This window comes from Microdochium trichocladiopsis, assembly GCF_020744255.1.
Source record: "Microdochium trichocladiopsis strain MPI-CAGE-CH-0230 chromosome Unknown B0I36scaffold_14, whole genome shotgun sequence".
Classification (NCBI taxonomy): domain Eukaryota; kingdom Fungi; phylum Ascomycota; class Sordariomycetes; order Xylariales; family Microdochiaceae; genus Microdochium; species Microdochium trichocladiopsis.
In genome coordinates this window covers 60,544-78,527 of record NW_025763557.1, presented here as the reverse complement: position 1 = coordinate 78,527, position 17,984 = coordinate 60,544, and the positions used below count along the sequence as shown (strand labels likewise).

General features: G+C 52.3%; 3 protein-coding genes across 3 annotated transcripts; 2 read left to right on the top strand and 1 right to left on the bottom strand.

Annotated features, from left to right (window-relative positions):
• Positions 1-2,581: 2,581 nt before the first annotated feature.
• B0I36DRAFT_355856 (pyridoxal phosphate-dependent transferase) lies at positions 2,582-3,703 on the top strand (the record flags this gene model as incomplete). The annotated part of the gene is made up of 1 exon (XM_046157485.1): positions 2,582-3,703. One exon carries the CDS (start codon positions 2,582-2,584, stop codon positions 3,701-3,703), a length of 1,122 nt encoding a protein of 373 aa, XP_046004708.1.
• Positions 3,704-11,001: 7,298 nt separating this feature from the next.
• Positions 11,002-11,919, top strand: B0I36DRAFT_256358 (phenazine biosynthesis PhzC/PhzF protein; the record flags this gene model as incomplete). The annotated part of the gene is made up of 1 exon (XM_046150933.1): positions 11,002-11,919. The coding sequence occupies one exon, from the start codon at positions 11,002-11,004 to the stop codon at positions 11,917-11,919; it is 918 nt and encodes a 305-aa protein (XP_046004707.1).
• Positions 11,920-14,861: 2,942 nt separating this feature from the next.
• Positions 14,862-17,477, bottom strand: B0I36DRAFT_389489 (choline dehydrogenase). The gene is made up of 2 exons (XM_046161337.1): positions 17,095-17,477; positions 14,862-17,026 (listed from the first exon to the last, which is right to left on the bottom strand). Exons 1-2 carry the CDS (start codon positions 17,170-17,172, stop codon positions 15,344-15,346), a joined length of 1,761 nt encoding a protein of 586 aa, XP_046004706.1. The 5' UTR covers positions 17,173-17,477; the 3' UTR covers positions 14,862-15,343.
• Between the last annotated feature and the right edge of the window lie 507 nt (positions 17,478-17,984).

Below are 17,984 nucleotides of genomic sequence, written 5' to 3'. Positions count from 1 at the left end.
CTCAGGTACCTTGAGACTGCATACTGCCGCGCGTCAGCACCGCTTTCGACCAGCACTAGAATGCATACCAGAAGTCAACTTCGTGTCGGATAGAGACATTCATGTCGAAACGAAACGTATTGTGCAACGTCCCGGCAACGGAGGGTCTCTGTCCGCAACAGTCTCATAGGAGCATTAACTGACCGCGCCTTAGAAGCCTGGAGTATCTCTATCACATTGAGAGCGAGTAATTTTCTAGCTAAAAGCCATCGATTCAATTCATCGGCAGACATCTCAAGCGCAGCGTAAAAGCCGTTCAATCAAATAGCATTGTAAGCTCCTCCGTTTCTCCTATACTTCACTGTTCTAATCTGCCAGCTTCTGTCGCTTTCACTATGGTGGCCTGGAATAAAGATAGGAAGTCAGTCTTACGCTTTTAATCTTCGCGTCCCTCTCTTTTCAATGGTTTCGTGGGGTCGTGCCTCATCATTCAGAACGTATCTCGACCGCCCTCGTGAGTCGCAACATCACTGCAACGTTGATGCGCTACAGCTCGCTCGGCGGCAGTATGAGGATCGGCATGATAATCCCGAGGGAAGTTGAGAAGGTCTTGGGCGCCTTGTGAGTCGGGTACCGTTGTTGCGGGGCGTGGCGGCAGAGGCAGGAGAACCTGTAAAGTGGGGCCAACGGCGCCCGAGTCGTTCTCCTCCAACCTCACTTTATGCCTGAAGAAAATGTGTCATCTGGGTAGAGGCAAGTCGAGTCATACGCGCTACCTACCTTCGAATAATGCCGTAATCAATATTCCGTAGAGATGTCTCTGCGCTGCGCCACCGCATGATCGAGAGTTTTGTCGCGGTTATGAACTGAGATCCTCTGTGGGGGAGAGCAAGACCCGCAGCGGGTCCCTTAGCTTCCGCAAGCCACGCCTCCTAGCTCAACCTTCAACGACGCCTTGCCGTACAAGCACAGTCTCGACAATCAACACAAACCCAACGATGCGGCGAGAACCTGAGCTGACGCTTCTGTGCCACGGTCATCCACTGGTGCGCACCCAAATGTATCGCGTGAGTTGTTGTTCCCACCTGACTACATACCGTGCATGGCGCCTGAGTCGCACAGGTACAGCTTCGAGGCTTGGATAGAATCATCAACAAATGCTGCGTCGGGACGTTGGAATGATAGAGTAAGCAACTGCAGGTACCGGATCCGCTATGGAGTTCTCGGGTCTGGTCACTCCAGACAGGTCATTTGTAGCAACGCTAATGTACCGCCAATGACGGAGTCGGCAGGTTGAAAAGATGTCCCAGAACTAACATGTCTGCACCGTGGGGTGTTGTATATTTCTACCTTTCTGCCGTCTTGTTCGATAGCATCGCACGAGTCATATCTTCGCTCGCTCCGTTCGAGTCAAAGCGCGTCGACATATCCATCGGTACGATATGTAACCGTTACGTTGTGTTAATCGCGCAGATCGCGTCTCCACAAGCTCTAGTAGCATTATTAGGTACGTGGTCGATGGCCAACTCGAGTGACTGCTCGCGGGCAAAGGGAAGAAGAGTTCTTTGAAGCTCGAGAAGCAGTATCACAGATCGCTTAGCATACCGTTCATCGTGACCCCATTTCCAAAATCAACACAATTCCAGCTAGCCGCCTGCTGGTGCTTGGCTTGCTGACGCCTTCCTTGGCAAGGTCAAGCTTCCTCGCTTCTGAAGGTGACCCAAGGCTCTGGCACGAATGTAGCCATTTGTCGCAGGCCGTCAGCGAAATATGAGTCTTAGGCATCGTACCAGAGTATACACTCTTAATGTACCAGCCTTGAAATCGCGTGATCTTTCAGCGCCTCCTAGCAAATAGACGTGGGAGTGCTCTCTGTGTGGCAGGAGAGATTATGAAATGGAAATAAACATACTGAGGACGTTGCTTTGTAGTTTGTAAGTTCTCCTAGGAACTTGAGCTCCAGGTCAGACTGCACTTGCTCGGAAAGCCCATGGCAGGTTTGCTCGAGGACGAGATGGACTACTTTCCTCGATACAGTAGTATATTCCCATAGTCAATCAGCTATCGAGGCTGTCCAAGGGTGTGGTGGCACTTCCGGAAAGGAAAGGCGCGCTAGAAGGCGGGGCCGCTATCGTCTGCTCGGGAGACAAGACCATACATCAACTATCGATTGTAAACAAATATAGGTTGAAAGCGATCTGAATCAGGGCTTGACTACAGTGCCATGTATAATACTCGTCGATGTCTGCACGTCTTCATCATGTCCGATTTTGATTGCTCAGTGTCGGGGACGACACTGACATCGTACCGATTAGAGTAACCTTTAGGCTTTCGTTAGGCTGAGTTGTCAGCATGTGCTCCATCGGCAAGATGGCCGGGGCATATAACGAGAATGTCGATCGGCTTAGACCGGCTGAGTATCCGCATATGAACGTCGGTGAGCTGCTAAGAACTCCCAAGCATAGCTAATCGTAAAGTCATCTCACAAAGGGAAGTCTCTTCGACACAGCTAACCTGGAACTATATTGCAATAGGAGTATATCTTGACCATAGTGGAGCCACGATATATGCGAAATCGGCGATCGAAAGTTTTACCGAGAAGATGCTGACAGACTTGTACGGAAATCCTCACTCAGAAAATGCTCCCGCGAGGCTCTCTAGCAATGTCGTTGAGGACGTCCGCGCTAAGACGCTTGACTTCCTGGGTGCCAATCCGGAACACTTCGACTTTGTCTTTGTCGCAAATGCTACGGCAGCTATCAAGCTGGTAGGGGAAGTCTTCCGAGACTTGGGAGAGAAGACACATTCGAAATCATTCTGGTACGGGTATCACAGGGACGCCCATACCAGCCTCGTTGGAGTTCGTGAGTGGTCGAACAACCAGTCCCACTGCTTCGAAAGTGACGAAGAGGTCGAAGAATGGCTGCGTCGGCCAGCTACTGTCGATGTCAAACGGCCAGATCGCCACTCCTTAGGGTTGTTTGCGTACCCGGCCCAATCAAACCTGACTGGCAGGCGACTGCCCTTGGAGTGGGCAGGGCACATGCGCCATACCGACGACTTACAGAATACATACACGCTGCTGGATGCGGCAGCGTTAGCCATGACGTTTCCTATGTCCCGAGTGTTTTCAAATCCAGCATCATCACCGGACTACACGTGCCTCTCTTTCTATAAGATATTCGGCTTCCCAGATGTAGGGGCACTGGTTGTCCGCAGAGAGTCTGGCCACATATTGAGTCTGAGGAGATATTTCGGAGGTGGTACCGTCGAAGCTGTCGGTGTGATCGATGACGTCTTTCACCGTTCCAAGGGCCAAGAAGGACCTGATGATAAGCTGCATGAAGGGCTGGAGGATGGGACTCTCCCTTTTCATAGCATCCTTGCCCTTGGCGAAGCCATCGATTCGCACAAGCGACTTTTCATCTCGATGGAGGTGGTGTCTGACCATACACATTATCTTACAACGCGGTTGCAGCAAGGGCTCATGGCGCTGCGGCACTACAATGGGCGGTTGATGTGTCAAATCTATCATTACAAGCACCCGAAGCAAGACGATGTCTCCGTCGAGAGCACCTCCAGACATGGCTCGGCAGTTGCTTTCAATATCATCGGTTATGATGGGAAATACGTTCCGTTTACGGAAGTTGAAGAAGCTGCGAATCAAGCCGGAATATATGTCAGGTCAGGAGGTGAGTTGGGCAATGCACGAGTGAACCGATAACTGGAATGATGATACTCTTGATGCTGACATTGAGAATGTAGGAGTGTGCAATCCTGGGGGGATTTACGCAGTCCTTGGGTATGAGCCATGGATGCTGCATCGCGCACTACAAGCAGGCCACATATGTGGCAGATCAGCCAAAGGTGTCCTCCATGGGTCACCTACTGGGTACGTATTCTTTTTAGTATAGGAATAACGTAATCCACGGGTGAGTGAGCCACACGGGTCAGTGAGCCACTTTTCCCCCATTTTGAATAGATAACCTTCATTTCCTTATTTCTCCACCAACAATCATGGTACGACAATCAAATGAATGCGATTTGGTTCTAGCGCTAGCTGCGCTTAAATCTGACCCAAAATTGAGCGTACGAAAGGCTGCATTACTCTATAATGTATCCCGCGCAACCCTCCAACGACGACGAGACGGCCGAGCTGCGAAACACGATACCCGACCACCCTGCCAGAAATTGACCTCGTACGAAGAGGAGAGTATTATACGATACGTAATTGACCTAGATTCGCGATCATTTCCACCGCGACTTAGTGGTGTTCGAGAAATGGCGGATCGACTCCTCCGCGCACGCGACGCGCCGCGCGTCGGAACGAACTGGGCTACAAACTTCGTACGACGACGACCTGAGCTCCGAACGCGTTTTAATCGAAGAATCGACTATCAGAGAGTCCTCTGCGAAGATCCAGACGCGTATCGCGCGTGGTTTGAGCTCGTACGAAATATAATCGCGAAATACGGGATCCACGATGACGATATCTACAACTTCGACGAAACGGGCTTCGCAATGGGTAAAATCTCCGCCGAAACTGTCGTTACAACCTCCGATCGACGCGGGAGGCCAAGAGCCGTACAACAAGGGAATCAGGAATGGGTTACAGTAATCCAGGGTATCGCGTCGTACGGCTATTCGATCCCGCCGTATATTGTCTTCGCAGGGAAGGTCCACCTCGACTCCTGGACCGCGAATAGCCCTCTACCGGCCAACTGGGTAATCGCGCTTTCAGAGAACGGTTGGACGACGAACGAGAGAGGCCTAGAGTGGGTAAAACACTTCGATTTCCATACAAAGAGTCGTACGAAGGGCACCCACCGCCTCCTTATCCTCGACGGCCACGAGAGCCACCATTCCGTCGATTTCGAGCTCTACTGCAAGGAACAGAATATTGTTACCCTCTGTATGCCTGCTCATTCGTCGCATAAGCTCCAGCCTCTCGACGTTGGGTGCTTTGGACCTCTAAAACGGGCGTACGGTAAAGAAATCGAAGGTCTTATGCGGGCGCACGTAACCCACGTTTCAAAGGAGGACTTCCTCCCAGCCTTTTATAAGGCGTACGACGCTGCGATAACCAAGTCAAACATCCAGGCAGGCTTTCGAGCGACAGGCCTAGTACCGTACGACCCGGACTATGTGATTTCGCAGCTAGATATAAAGCTTCGTACGCCGACACCACCAGGTTCTGCTGGACTACCACCCCCCTGGGTCTCAAAGACGCCGAATAACCCGATCGAGGCCGAATCGCAGAAGGAGTATCTCCAAAATCGCATCGTACGACACCAGAATAGCTCACCGTCGTCTATAATCGTAAGCCTTAAGCAGCTTCATAAAGGGATGGCGATGATGGCACACGAGCAGGACCTTATGCGCCATGATATCGCCGAACTTCGAGATGCGAACGACCGCCTCAGCCGCCGTCGTCGTACGAAAAGAAAGCAGCTACAGAAAGGAGGGTCCCTTACGATTGACCAGGCAAAGGATTTGAAGGCTCAAATCGATGCGACGGAGCAGTTAAGGGCAGAAACGAGTCAGAATAGTGGTCGTACGAGGAGGCCCGAAACGCGCGCGCGGCGATGTGGCGTCTGCGGCGAGCCCGGCCATAATGCTCGTACGTGTCAGAAAGTTGTATCTGCCTCTGAAGAAGAGGATTCTGAATAGTTTCAATTGATTTAAGGCGTTGTGGTTGAATTGTCTTATACATTGTCGTACGAGTACTTGAAAAGTGGCTCACTGACCCGTGTGGCTCACACTCACCCGTGGATTACGTTATTCTACGTTGTTATCAGTGTTATCAGTACTGTGCTCTCAGCACCTAGTCCTCCCGTTGTTTCGGCGGTAATGTCCACGTCACATCGGAGATTTTTTTATCTTTAACGGCTAACCATTCATGTATTACACAGGGTGGTAAGAGCAAGTGTAGGTGCTATGTCCACAAGGGCGGATGTTGATGCCCTTATTCATTTTATCCAGGCCATTTTCATGAAGGAACAACCCTGAGACGTCAAACAGTGAAAAGAGACAGCAGAATTTCGGTCCTCACCAATGAACCGGCGAGAGGAGAACTGACTTGATTAGTGTCGGGCCCATCCTCTATCTCAGTCATTAGCTTCTAGCTGCTTGGTCTTTCAGAAGGCTCCGTGTTCCATCAGGGTAGCTACGCGGGGTACGGGGTTACCAACGGTACCCCCGCCGGCCCCCCGCATTGAACAATATATCAGGCTTCTCAATATGACAACTCTTCAATTATCAAGCGCTATCGTCTTCGGGTGGTGTTAGCTGCCACACAGACTTTGATTCCTTAGTCTGTGATCTGTGTAGGATAGCCCCCCAACGATGTGACGACCTAGCCTTCTCATTGCGGCCCGGGACCTTTATATGAGCGTTGCTTCCTTCAGCTTCCAGTACAATACCTTAGATATCTGTAAGATAATGATGCCTTTGAAGCGTATATAAGGATGAAAGAGGGCACTTAATATCACGAGAGACGGTGTGAGATCAAGATATACAGTGAGAGGATGTATTATCATTCTTCAACGCGATAATTATTCCACTAGATAGCTTATTGATTCAAGCCATAGCAGAATCCTAACCGGCTAATCTCATGGTTGCAAGACCTTATCATTCAATAAAATGAGAAAGGCTAGAGGTAGGAAGACGCAGGAGATCGTCGAGTGAATTGAGTCAACTTTTGCAACCGCGCAGGTTGAGAAGCTAAGTAGATCTTTCGTAACCGTTGGTGAACTATCAGATTACGGGATACCGATAAGTGCTGGCATTTCTTTGACTCTAGGCCGACTTCTCGCCTTACGCTAGAGGGGGGGGCAGCTTCTGCAGGGCCACTCAATATGGAGACCTGGCCTCGTAATCCTTCGGATGGGTCGTGCATGGAAGAAGCATGCGTTGCCCCGTCTTTTGGAAAACGGCTTTGTGGATGACAGGCGATAATCGTATGAAGCCTGCTAGTATAGTTCGTAGGCGCGGCTGCCTGCTCTGCTAGACCCGCCAAGGTCGGGCCTGGTTGGTTTCGTCAAGAAGTTTACGCGCGGATGATCTCTGAATGGCTGGCATCTTCTTTCCTGGCCGTGGAGCTCCGCGATGGGATGCTGGGGGTGTAGTGTAGTTTCCTTCGTTGGTTCGCAAGACGTTGGACTTGCACTGGGACTTTGTGGGTAGCAGTGAATCTCGACCTTTACGGGGCATGAGCTGTTATGCGTTACTGGGTTAATCAAGTTCTTGATCCACCCGCAATTCGCCTGGAGCATATGTAGCGGTCGACAGTGTCCTGTGTCTTCTGTCTAGAGGACCGTCTCTTGTGACACAAAATGCATCTACCGTCCATGGCTGATTTGAAAAGCAGAGACTCGCTGTGTCAATGCATGGAAAGCAGTACCACTTGTCATATAGTGATCACTTGCCTGTCTTGCAGTCTACGGGGATTTGTCGAACGTATGTCACATCTTTGATAGCGCCAATTGGAGAGGGAAGATTCGCGCTGAGAACCCGAATATAGAGGGTTGACACCGGTCAGAGGCTCAGCAAGCATCCTTTTACGGAGAAGTGACATAATCTTTTGGTTTCAGACGCGCCTATTTTGGGACATGGTGGAAAGTGGAGACAAGATGCCGAGAAGGTTCACATAATGCAGTGTTTCAGATCTTGGTGCATTTTTAGCCTCTCGAGGATACTGGTGACAGCATCATTAGGCGAATAGTGGTATTCTGGGACTTCAAAGTAGTTGAGCACGATCATGAACGAAGAAAGACCAAGATATAGGTGCGATGATCCTCAGGAGGAAAGGAGCCCTTGAGGCCAATCCAAACAAGTTCACCAGACATTATGGCGCGACAGTCCGAGTTAACGTACTCCACAAGCGACCCGCCCACACAAGCGACCCGCCCACTTTCTAGGCACTTACACGACAATGTATAAGTGCATTCAACCACAACGCCTCAAATTAATCAAAACTATTTAGAATCCTCTTCTTCAGAGATAGACTCAACTTTCTGACACGTACGCGCATTATGACCGGGCTCCCCGCAGACGCCACAGCGTCGCGCGCGTGTCTCTGTCCTCCTCGCGCGACCACTATTCTGACTCGTTTCTGCCTGTAACTGCTGCGTCGCATCGATTTGATCCTTCAAGTCCTTTGCCTGATTAATTGTTAGGGATCCTCCTTTCTGTAGCTGCTTTCTCTTTGTACGGCGACGGCGGCTAAGGCGGTCATTTGCATCTCGAAGTTCGGCGAGTTCGTGGCGTACAAGGGTTTGCTCGTGCACCATCATTGCGATTCCTTTATTTAGCTGCCGTAAGCTTGCAATTATTGATGAAGGAGAGCTACCCTGATGCCGTACGATACGATTCTTGATGTATTCAGTCTGCGACCCTAACCCTACCCTCGGCTTCAATCGGGTTGTTTGGCGTCTTCGAGACCCAGGGTGGCGGGAGGCCTGTAGAGGAACCTGGCGGTGTTGGCGTATGAGGCTTCACATCTAGCTGCGAAATGACGTATTCCGGGTCGTACGGTACTAGGCCAGTCGCTCTAAAGCCTGCCTGTATATTTGACTTCGAAATTGCAGCGTCGTACGCCTTGTAAAAGGCTGGGAGGAAGTCTTCCTTCGCGATGTGGGTAATGTGCGCCCGCATAAGATCTTCGATTTCGTTTCCGTACGCCCGTTTTAGAGGTCCGAAGCACCCGACATCGAGAGGCTGGAGCTTATGCGACGAATGAGCAGGCATACAGAGCGTGATTATATTCTGGTCCTTGCAGTACAGCTCGAAATCGACCGAGTGGTGGCTCTCGTGGCCGTCGAGAATGAGGACCCGGTAAGCGCCCTTCGTACGGCTCTTTGTATAAAAGTCGAAGTGCTTTGCCCATTCTAGGCCTTTCTCGTTCGTCGTCCAGCCGTTTTCAGTAAGCGTAATTACCCAGTTAGGCGGTAGAGGGCTTTCGGACGTCCACGAGTCGAGGTGGACCTTGCCTGCGAAGATGATGTACGGCGGGATCGAATTGCCGGACGCCCCGATGCCCTGGATTACTGTAACCCATTCCTGATTCCCCTGTTGTACGGCTCTTGGCTTGCCGCGTCGATCGGAGGTTGTAACGACAGTCTCGGCGGGAGATCTTGCCCATCGCGAAGCCTGTCTCGTCGAAGTTATAGATATCGTCGTCGTGTATCCCGTATTTCGCGATTATGTTTCGTACGAGTAAAAACCACGCGCGATACGCGTCCGGATCTTCGCAGAGGACTCTCTGATAGTCGATTCTTCGATTAAAACGCGTTCGGAGCTCAGGTCGTCGTCGTACGAAGTTTGTAGCCCAGTTCGTTCCGACGCGCGGCGCGTCGCGTGCGCGGAGGAGTCGATCCGCCATTTCTCGAACACCACTAAGTCGCGGCGGAAATGATCGCGAATCTAGGTCGATTACGTATCGTACGATGCTCTCCTCTTCGTACGGGGTCAATTTCTGGTTATGTGGTCGGGTATCACGTTTGCGCTCTACGCCACGTCGTGGGTCTCGGAGGGTTGTACGTGGGACATTATAGATTGATGCAGCCTTTCGAACACTTATTTTCGGGTTTGATTGAAGCGCGTTTAGCGCTAAGATAAGGTCGTGTTCTTTAGATTGCGCCATAAGAGGTAATGGTGGGAGAATGAAGGAAAAGATTGAGGATTTGTTTAGAGGGAAGAAAGTGGGCGGGTCGCTTGTATGGGCGGGTCGCTTGTGGATTACGTTAGGGTTACAGGTGAAGCACTTGGGTCCACTTCCCCGCCATGTCAATTTAACATCGGACAGTGATGGCCGTTCTCAGCACACCACTGATGGGTCGCTTTCTCGTTCCGTCGTGGGACTTTCTTGTTATCCGCATCGGCTCGGCAGTCAACACTGAAGTTAACCACATCTGCCACGCCGCCGTCTCGTCGGGGTCTTCCTGGCAGGGGTTACACTTTTGCGCGCCGCTCAAACCTGGCCCAGCCGCCAATATTAATGGCCCATTTGCTGAGAGCTGCATCACTAATGCACGACCTGAGCCGCAACCAGAGGCGACTGTCAGTCCCGCCACAGCAAAACTTGACTCTCGATACTCCGGAGGTAGCCAAAACATACTCTGCCCATCGTATTGAGTGTCTGGACGCAAGCACCTGTAGCCACATCCCAGATCTTGATAGTCTTATCGTTTGAACCTGATGTGAGCCGCTGGCTGTCTGTCGAGAAGACGACCGAGTGCACCCAGCTATCGTGGCCCTCGAGCGCTGGAGGCAAGCATTCCAGTCCGCTTCCATACGTGGCTTCCACCTCGGTTTAGCCTGCGGACCAGATGGGCCCGATTTTCCCAGCACATGCCCCATCAAAGTTGCCACAGTAAAAGACAAAACTCTTCTTCGGAAACGCATGTAGCTGCGTCGTGAGTCCCTCTAGATCGAAAATAAGGTACAGTAGACCATCGATAATCTACATCAGAACGCATATAAATCACGGGGAGGAATGGGCCGACAGAATACCCTTTGATGGCCTCACAGCGGCTTTCAACCATAATTAAGTACACGAAATTTGCTAAGTGCCTCTCTGTAGCTAATTACATCCCATCTTTGTTGTACGTCGCAGAGTCGGGCTCTCCAGATCGCTCTACCTGCTTGCTCCATCGCCTGGTGCACCTAGATCAGATTGCCTCTAGGCAATGTCAGCAACTTGTAACTGAGGCCGCTATCGTAGCTACCCCTCACGATGACTCACCTTGACCAACGCGCGCCCCGAGAAGGGAAACTATAAAACGTTCACCGGAGGATGATGCCATGGGGAAGGACCTCAATCTCACCTCGTCTTGATTCGGTTGAACCGCCATCACGGTCTCCAGGTGGAACTCAACTCTCCACCCGCACCCATCCTCGAACCACCATCTTCATCTTTGCGTCTGCAAGTCAGAACCAATCATCTCACACCATCCGATAGCATCTTCCAGCCTGCTATTTACCGCGAAGACCATCGACAACAACAGAAGAACGCAACTCATTATGGAACTCCCCTTCGTCACCCTCGATGTTTTCACCACCACACCATTCAAGGGCAACCCCCTGGCCGTAGTCACCATTCCCGCCTCTCTTCCGGGCCCACCAACCCAAGAGCAGAAACAAGCCATCGCCCGCGAGTTCAATCTCTCAGAGACAGTCTTTGTCCACGATGTCGATCCCCGAGATGATGTCAACAAACACCAACGCAAGATCGACATCTTCCTACCTGACCGTGAGATCCCCTTCGCTGGCCACCCGACCGTTGGCGCCGCCGTCTCCCTCCTACCCCTGGGCGTGCGAACTGTCATCACCAAGGCAGGTCCTATCGAGATTACCCAGACCGGCCCAAGTGCCGTTCAGGCCGGTATCCCCCATGACGTCCGCCTCCACGCGAAGTGCCCGAGGGACCTAGACCTCTCGCTCCCAGAGCTCTCTAGCGACGATACCATCCGCCAGGCTGAGCTCGATGCGAAAGTCGTCAGCATCGTCAATGGCATGTCCTTCATCCTTGTGGAGCTTCCATCCCTCGAGGCCTTAGCCAGGGTGGAGCGTAGCACCGTCGTCTTCCCCACGGATGAGCTCCTCGACGAGGGCTGGCGCAACAGCTTCATCGGACGGTACTACTACGTCCGTACCAGCACGGGGGAAGGTGGCAACGCTGTCTCACTGCGCACTCGCATGATCGAAAAGTCGTTCGAGGATCCCGCGACCGGTAGCGCCGCCTCCGCGCTGTGCAGCTACCTCAGCCTCAAGAGCGGCGCTGCGGGGGCGCTGACTCGCTACGAGGTTACGCAAGGCGTGGAGATCGGGCGGGAGAGCAACATAACCGTGCAGGTTGGTCTCGACAAGGATTCGAAGGTTGACACCGTCAGCCTGGCGGGGACTGCCGCGCAGGTCATGCGTGGCTTTGTGACTCTGTGATCTCATTTCCACCCTAGGTTGAGATGGGTTCGGGCAGATAACATAGATTCATAGTATCCATGGATTACACGTAGTGCGCCTCCACCGTGTCCATTGAAATCCGAGCTAATGCTGACTGGCTGCCAATCGAGGTGTGATTCAATGAGGATAAGCAAGTCTTCGAGAGACTGGCGAGCGTTGGGAGCTATAGGCTTAAGGTTGAAGATTCCGTGATGATGGACATGATGGGTGGGTTCAAGGGCGAGCACATCGCTTCAGTTTTCTATATCAGAAGGCATTTTCCACTTAGCAAGGTTCGGGCATTATACTGTACCCCTATATACTCTTGCTTCACAAGAATCCAACACATCCTCACGGCCGAGTCTCCAACTAACATTGACCTACAGTCCTTTGCTCCATCCCGTATCAAAGACGTGTCCTCAGCTCGAACCAGGTACCCCGCAAGCAGAAGCTGGGGATTGGCGTCACAAACATGCCTGAAAGCAAGTCGATACTGCCAGCTCAGCATCTCAGGGTGTACACCTGATTGCCTGGAAAATTCCTCCGCATCTAAGGTGTGCCTGAAAAGAAATGCTGTAGCCACTTCGATAGTACAGCAAGGCGCTGCCGGTTATCAGAACGGCAGGGAAAAGATGAATGCCTTGAGAACAACCGTTCGAGCAAGGCCGGGCTGAACTGTCACCAGAGATGAGCGACCTTTGGGACTAGCATTATCTGAGCCAGTTTATGATGGACTATGCCAAAGAGTGTACCAAGTTACCATATACTATCCCAGAATGTACTAGGTTGTCTTGGATATCAAATTGCGTACTGACACATGATAGGATATCCTATTATATAACAGTACCTTATGTCTATCATATTATGCACTGACCTGTTGTGGACTGGTACATGATATACCATCCTAGATCCGTGGGCCAGGATATCGGATACTGTCCTATTCTATAGACCAGGATACGATATACCATCCTACATTTTAAGCCAGGACATCGCATACCATCCCAAATGATGTACTAGTCCATTGCAGAGTCCTAATTTAGGACCACTTGAGCCACTTGCAGGGGCTCTAAAATTGGGCACGCTCAACCTTCAGTAATAGCAAGGGACTCCTCTATCAATTACTCTCGAGTGGACAAAAGTTGACAAAGGCCCAATTCTGGGCCGGAGGGCCTGCCATGGCAGGACTGTGGGCAAAGCAGGACTGGGCAAAGCAGGCTTCGGCGCCTGCCATAGCAGAGAATGGGCAGTGCTAAAGCGGAGAGCTAACGCAGGACAAAAATGAACGATCCTTCAACCTGAATAAATGTAGCGCAGCTATGAATAGATTGGATATGGCATCTAGCCAATGATGGTACACGAAGGTTGCAGTAGAGCTGTACACAATCGGCCACTCAAGGGGTCCCAATTTAGGTCCACTTCAGCCACTTGCAGGGGCTCTAAAAATGGGCACGCTCAACCTTCAGTAATAAGCAAGTAGTTCTAAATATCCACCTAGGGCTAGATCCTTGGGGACTCCTTTTTCGAGCTACTTTCGAGCGGACAAATATATTGACAAAGGACCAATTCTGGGCCTGGCTACTAATGAAAGACCCCCACCCCCGGGCTCATGTGTTTAGCCCTGGGCTTGCGGTCCCAGGTTTACAATCTTGCGGGGAGACCAGAATTGGGTCTCATGATGCTGATATGCCTTACAATACCGTACCAAAAGAATCCGTGCGCGCGCCCCACTTTGCCTGTCGCGTCGCGTCTTCCCCCATCAACAACTTTTCTTTCAACAGCTATTGTGAAGCCTTAACATGTCCAAATTGCGTCAATTCGGTGACATTGTGTCGGGGAATCGTCAAAGATGCCAAGACTTCACTCCAGAGCAGCGCGCCTTTATGCTCGGAGCTGCAGGTGCGGGCGCAAAACACGCCGAGATCGCGGAAGCCCTCGGGACCAAACGCCAGCGGGTCGGAGAGCAACTTAGAAAAGCAACAAAAAGAAAACGACTTAATTCAAAACCTCGTAAGGGTGTCAAACCGATAATTCAGGGGCGCGCAGCTCGTCAGGTCTATCGTCAAGGTCGCCAAGCACCCAGAGCAACCTGGAGAGAGCACTACAGCCACTTTAGGGGCCGTTATACTGTACCTACTTTAAGGCGGTTTTTCAAGAAAACAGGCCTCACAAAGTGGCGCGCAGCATGTCGCATCGAGCTGACGGATAAGGATGCTTTACAGCGGTACCAATTCTGCCTCGATTATAGACGTGGTTATCGCGTACGACAGCTTCAAAGAACGCTCTTTTCAGACGAATGTACAATTCAGAATCAACCGGATAAACCATCCGAATGGGTCCTCAGATTATCTCCCGAAAGATACCGCTGTGATCTTGTGAACCCTGAGGATCATGTGAAGTCCAAAATTTCGATAATGGTACGGGGGATGATTTAGTATCGCGACGGAGAGGCTGGGATGTCCCCTGTGATCGTAGTTGAGGGAGATCCGGATTCTAAACGTGGAGGAGCATCTGCGCGAAGCTATACTGATGTTCTTGAGGAAGGCCTCCTCCCGTTCTATGAGGCTGCAGACCCCTTTATGCAAGACAACGCCGGAATTCATCGTGCGATGGCTTCTAAGGAGTGGCTCGAAACCCACGGAATTTGGACCCTTAAGTGGCCACCTCATTCGCCAGATCTCAACCCAATCGAACACGTTTGGCGCCTTTTGAAGCGTTCAATCTATAAAATAGAGCCTCATTTCCGTAACCTGAAGCGCAATTTAAGCCATATTGTATACGCTAATGAATTAATTAAAAGAGCGTGGGAAGCTATCCCTGAACACAAGGTGAGGGCTCTCCTCTTGTCACTGCCGCGTCGCATCGACGCAGTCAAGGCAGCTCGCGGTTGGTACTCTAAATATTAAAGAGCAAGAGCTCACGATCAATAAGATATCATTCATTCTGCAATAAACAACTAATAAGGTATGCAAATATATCAGTGAAGTGATGGTCTTTAGATTTATGGTGGTGGAAAATCCACCGCGCACGGACTCTTTTGCGATGGCTGTTTAGAAGCTACACCCTCATCACAAGCCGCAGCAATGTTTCCGATATACTGGTTGTCGAAACCGGTATTGAGGGGCCCATAGAACTCGTTTGAGCGGCAGCCTAGTACTAACGATGAATACTTGACTCTGGATATTCCGGTTGATTGGCTTGCCCTCGGCCGAAACCATGAACTGAATCGTGTTATTCCTTATGTACCCTAAGTATATATCGACTTGCCCGGCGCGCAGGTGTCCGGCACAGCACAAGATCACGTCTCGTTTTACAGGAAACTAATATGCAAAACTTTAAAGGCTGAGCGAGGTCTGACAAGGGAGCCCGACGACTCATTTCAACGGAGAGGGGCCGAGCCTGAAGCACCCACCCCTCCCCATCACTCTCACGCAGAGGCGATGATCTTGGCCGCGGCGACCTCGGCAATGCCGTACGCCGCAGTCTGGATGTGAGCAGCCGGGATAATAGGGATGATACTGTTGTCGACGACGCGCAGGTTGGTCGTGCCGTACACAAGGAGCTCAGGACTGACCACGCCGCCGTTCTTACGGGGAAGCATGGCGCAGGTCCCGACAGGGTGGTAGAAGCTGCCCATCGCCGTTTTAGCATAGGCGCGCCAGTCTTCGTCTGTTTGGATATCCTCGCCGGGCTCGGTCTCCGCCACCCAGGTCGACTTGATGGGCTCGGAGTGAGCGATGCGGCGCGAGAACTTGGCGGCCTCAACGAGCCCCTCGTGGTCGTACTTGTTGCTCATGAACTTGGGGTCGATAATGGGCTTGCCGCGTGGGTCACTCGGGTCGATGTGGACGCTGCCGCGCGAGAAGGGCTGCATGACGGTCGCGATGAGGGTGATGAACTTGCCGCCTGTGTATCCAAAGGAGCCGACGAAGTTGGCCTCGTAGATCATCTCGATCGACGGCACGCGGGCGTTGTTTAGATACTGCAGCTTCTTAGCGTCGATGACGTTGGCGCTGCGACCAAAGACGTCGCGGGCGATCTTCTTCATCTTCACGTCCAGGCCAAGCTGGCGCCAGTTCATGAAGCCGTAAGCCGAGGTGGTATACTCGTACAGCGACAGCTCGCCCTCCACCCACTTCTGCAGCTCGCCCGTTGCATTGGCGCCGGCGCTGTCGAAGATGAGGTTGTCGAAGGAGTCAATGCCGTCTTTGAGTCTGTACGTGTTGGACAGGCGGATGTGGTCCTGGTAGTTCTCGCCGACGCCGGGGAGGTTGACAAGCGGAGTGACACCAGCAGCCTTAAGCACGGCGGGTTGGCCAAAGCCCGAGAGCTCGAGCAGGCCGGGGCTCTGGACGGAGCCGGCGGATATGATGACTTCCTTCCGTGCTCGGATGACCTCGCCGCCGGGCAGGGCCACGCCGGTCGCCTTGTACTCCGAGTCCTTGAGCTTGACCAGGTTGACCTTGGCAACCTGGGTGTTGGTCCTGACGACCAGGTTCTTGCCGGCCAGGGGCAGATAGCTGCTGGCGGAGTAGGAGCGTGTGTTCTTCTTCGTGTCGATGTTGGTGGGCTGCAACCCGACGCCGATGGGGTCGCCGCCCATGCTGTCATGGTCGTTGACATTGATGCCGAGCTTGCTCACGGCCGGCTGCCAGAAGCGCAGGACAGGGTAGACGACTCGATTGTAGTAGTTTTGGATCGGCCCGTTGCGTCCGTGCCTGTCCTTATCAGTGCCTGTGAAGTTCTCCGACTTGGTCATAGCTTTGACCATGGTGTTCCAACCCCAGCCCGGGTTCCCGAGCTCAGCCCAAGCCTCGTACTCAGGGGCCGACGCACGGTCGTAGCAAAGGTAGTTCATGGCAGAGGAGCCACCGAGCACCTTGCCACGGTTGACACTGATAGAGCGGCCATCAAGAGACGACTGCTTGACTGTAGTGAAGTTCCAATCGAGGCTGGTCCCGAGAATAGACCCACGAAGGCCAGGGACATTGATCCTCAGGTCATCGAGAGCAGCAGGTCCGGCCTCAATGAGTAGGATGGTGGACTTGGGAAGGCCCAGGCTGAGGCGAGTGGCCAGGGCGGTACCAGCAGTGCCACCACCAACAACAATCTAGGGCATTGCAAGTCAGACATGGCGTTTTGCGCCGCGAGCGCGCGCAGTGTACAGTGCTCACTCACATAGTCAAACGAGTCATCCTCGGCAGACACACCAGCGGAGAGGGCGAGGGCCGCCACGAACGATGGTGAGAACCTCATAGCGCACAATGGAGAGTTTGATTAGCCGAGGGGGGTGGCGACGGAAACAACTGACTGAGTAGGTGGGTGGCAAGAGGGACTCTTCGAGGGCACGGCATGGTATTTCATGTTGGACGGCGCATACCTAGGTCGCCCCTTTCCGCCTCAGACAAAACTGGGGTTCATTATTGATTGATATTGACAACGACACCGTGGATGACGGATCACATTAGTCAGAGGAAAGGCCGAGGCGAGAGTCGCGCACCTCTGTTCATCAAGACAAGGATGTCCCGCATTCCCGAGGCGTCCCTAGCGGCTGAAGAGAATGAACTCTTTTTGTCAAATTTGCATCGCCTGAGCAGACTAGTGGCACTCGTCTTATTCGGGAAGCGGGTCCCGGCCCCGGCCCCGCCTCCGCAGTTCCCTCGACGAACGCTAGCCCGCATCGGGCAGCACATCGCCAGCAGAGTTTAGCTAGTACGTGAGCAGCCGGCCTCACTCACGCCACGACGTTTTAGGAAAAGCGTGATTGCTCCACCTCGGTAGTAACGTTGGTGGGGAACATCTGATCACTAACTCAAAAGAGCAGTTGGTTGGCGCGTAGCCGACAAACTGCTACTCGTGCCACACCCCACTTTTAATAGATTGCAGCATTTGCGGAATCCAATTAAAGTGGGGCGGGCACGAGTACTTAGACTTCCCGGCCTGCTGCTCTTTGTCCAGTGCAACTGATAGCCCCCCATTTAAATCATGCAGGCCCTTGAAAGGCTTGCGATTGCCTATTTACACTTTCCTTGAAACCTTCCCTTCCTGTGTGCACCAGTTCGCTCACC

Bases quoted from the DNA above. Each gene is read 5' to 3' on its own strand.
- B0I36DRAFT_389489 (XM_046161337.1), bottom strand. From the start codon at position 17,172: ATGAGGTTCTCACCATCGTTCGTGGCGGCCCTCGCCCTCTCCGCTGGT. The intron at 17,027-17,094 runs GTGAGTGAGCAC...GCAATGCCCTAG, and splicing joins AGGATGACTCGTTTGACTAT to ATTGTTGTTGGTGGTGGCAC.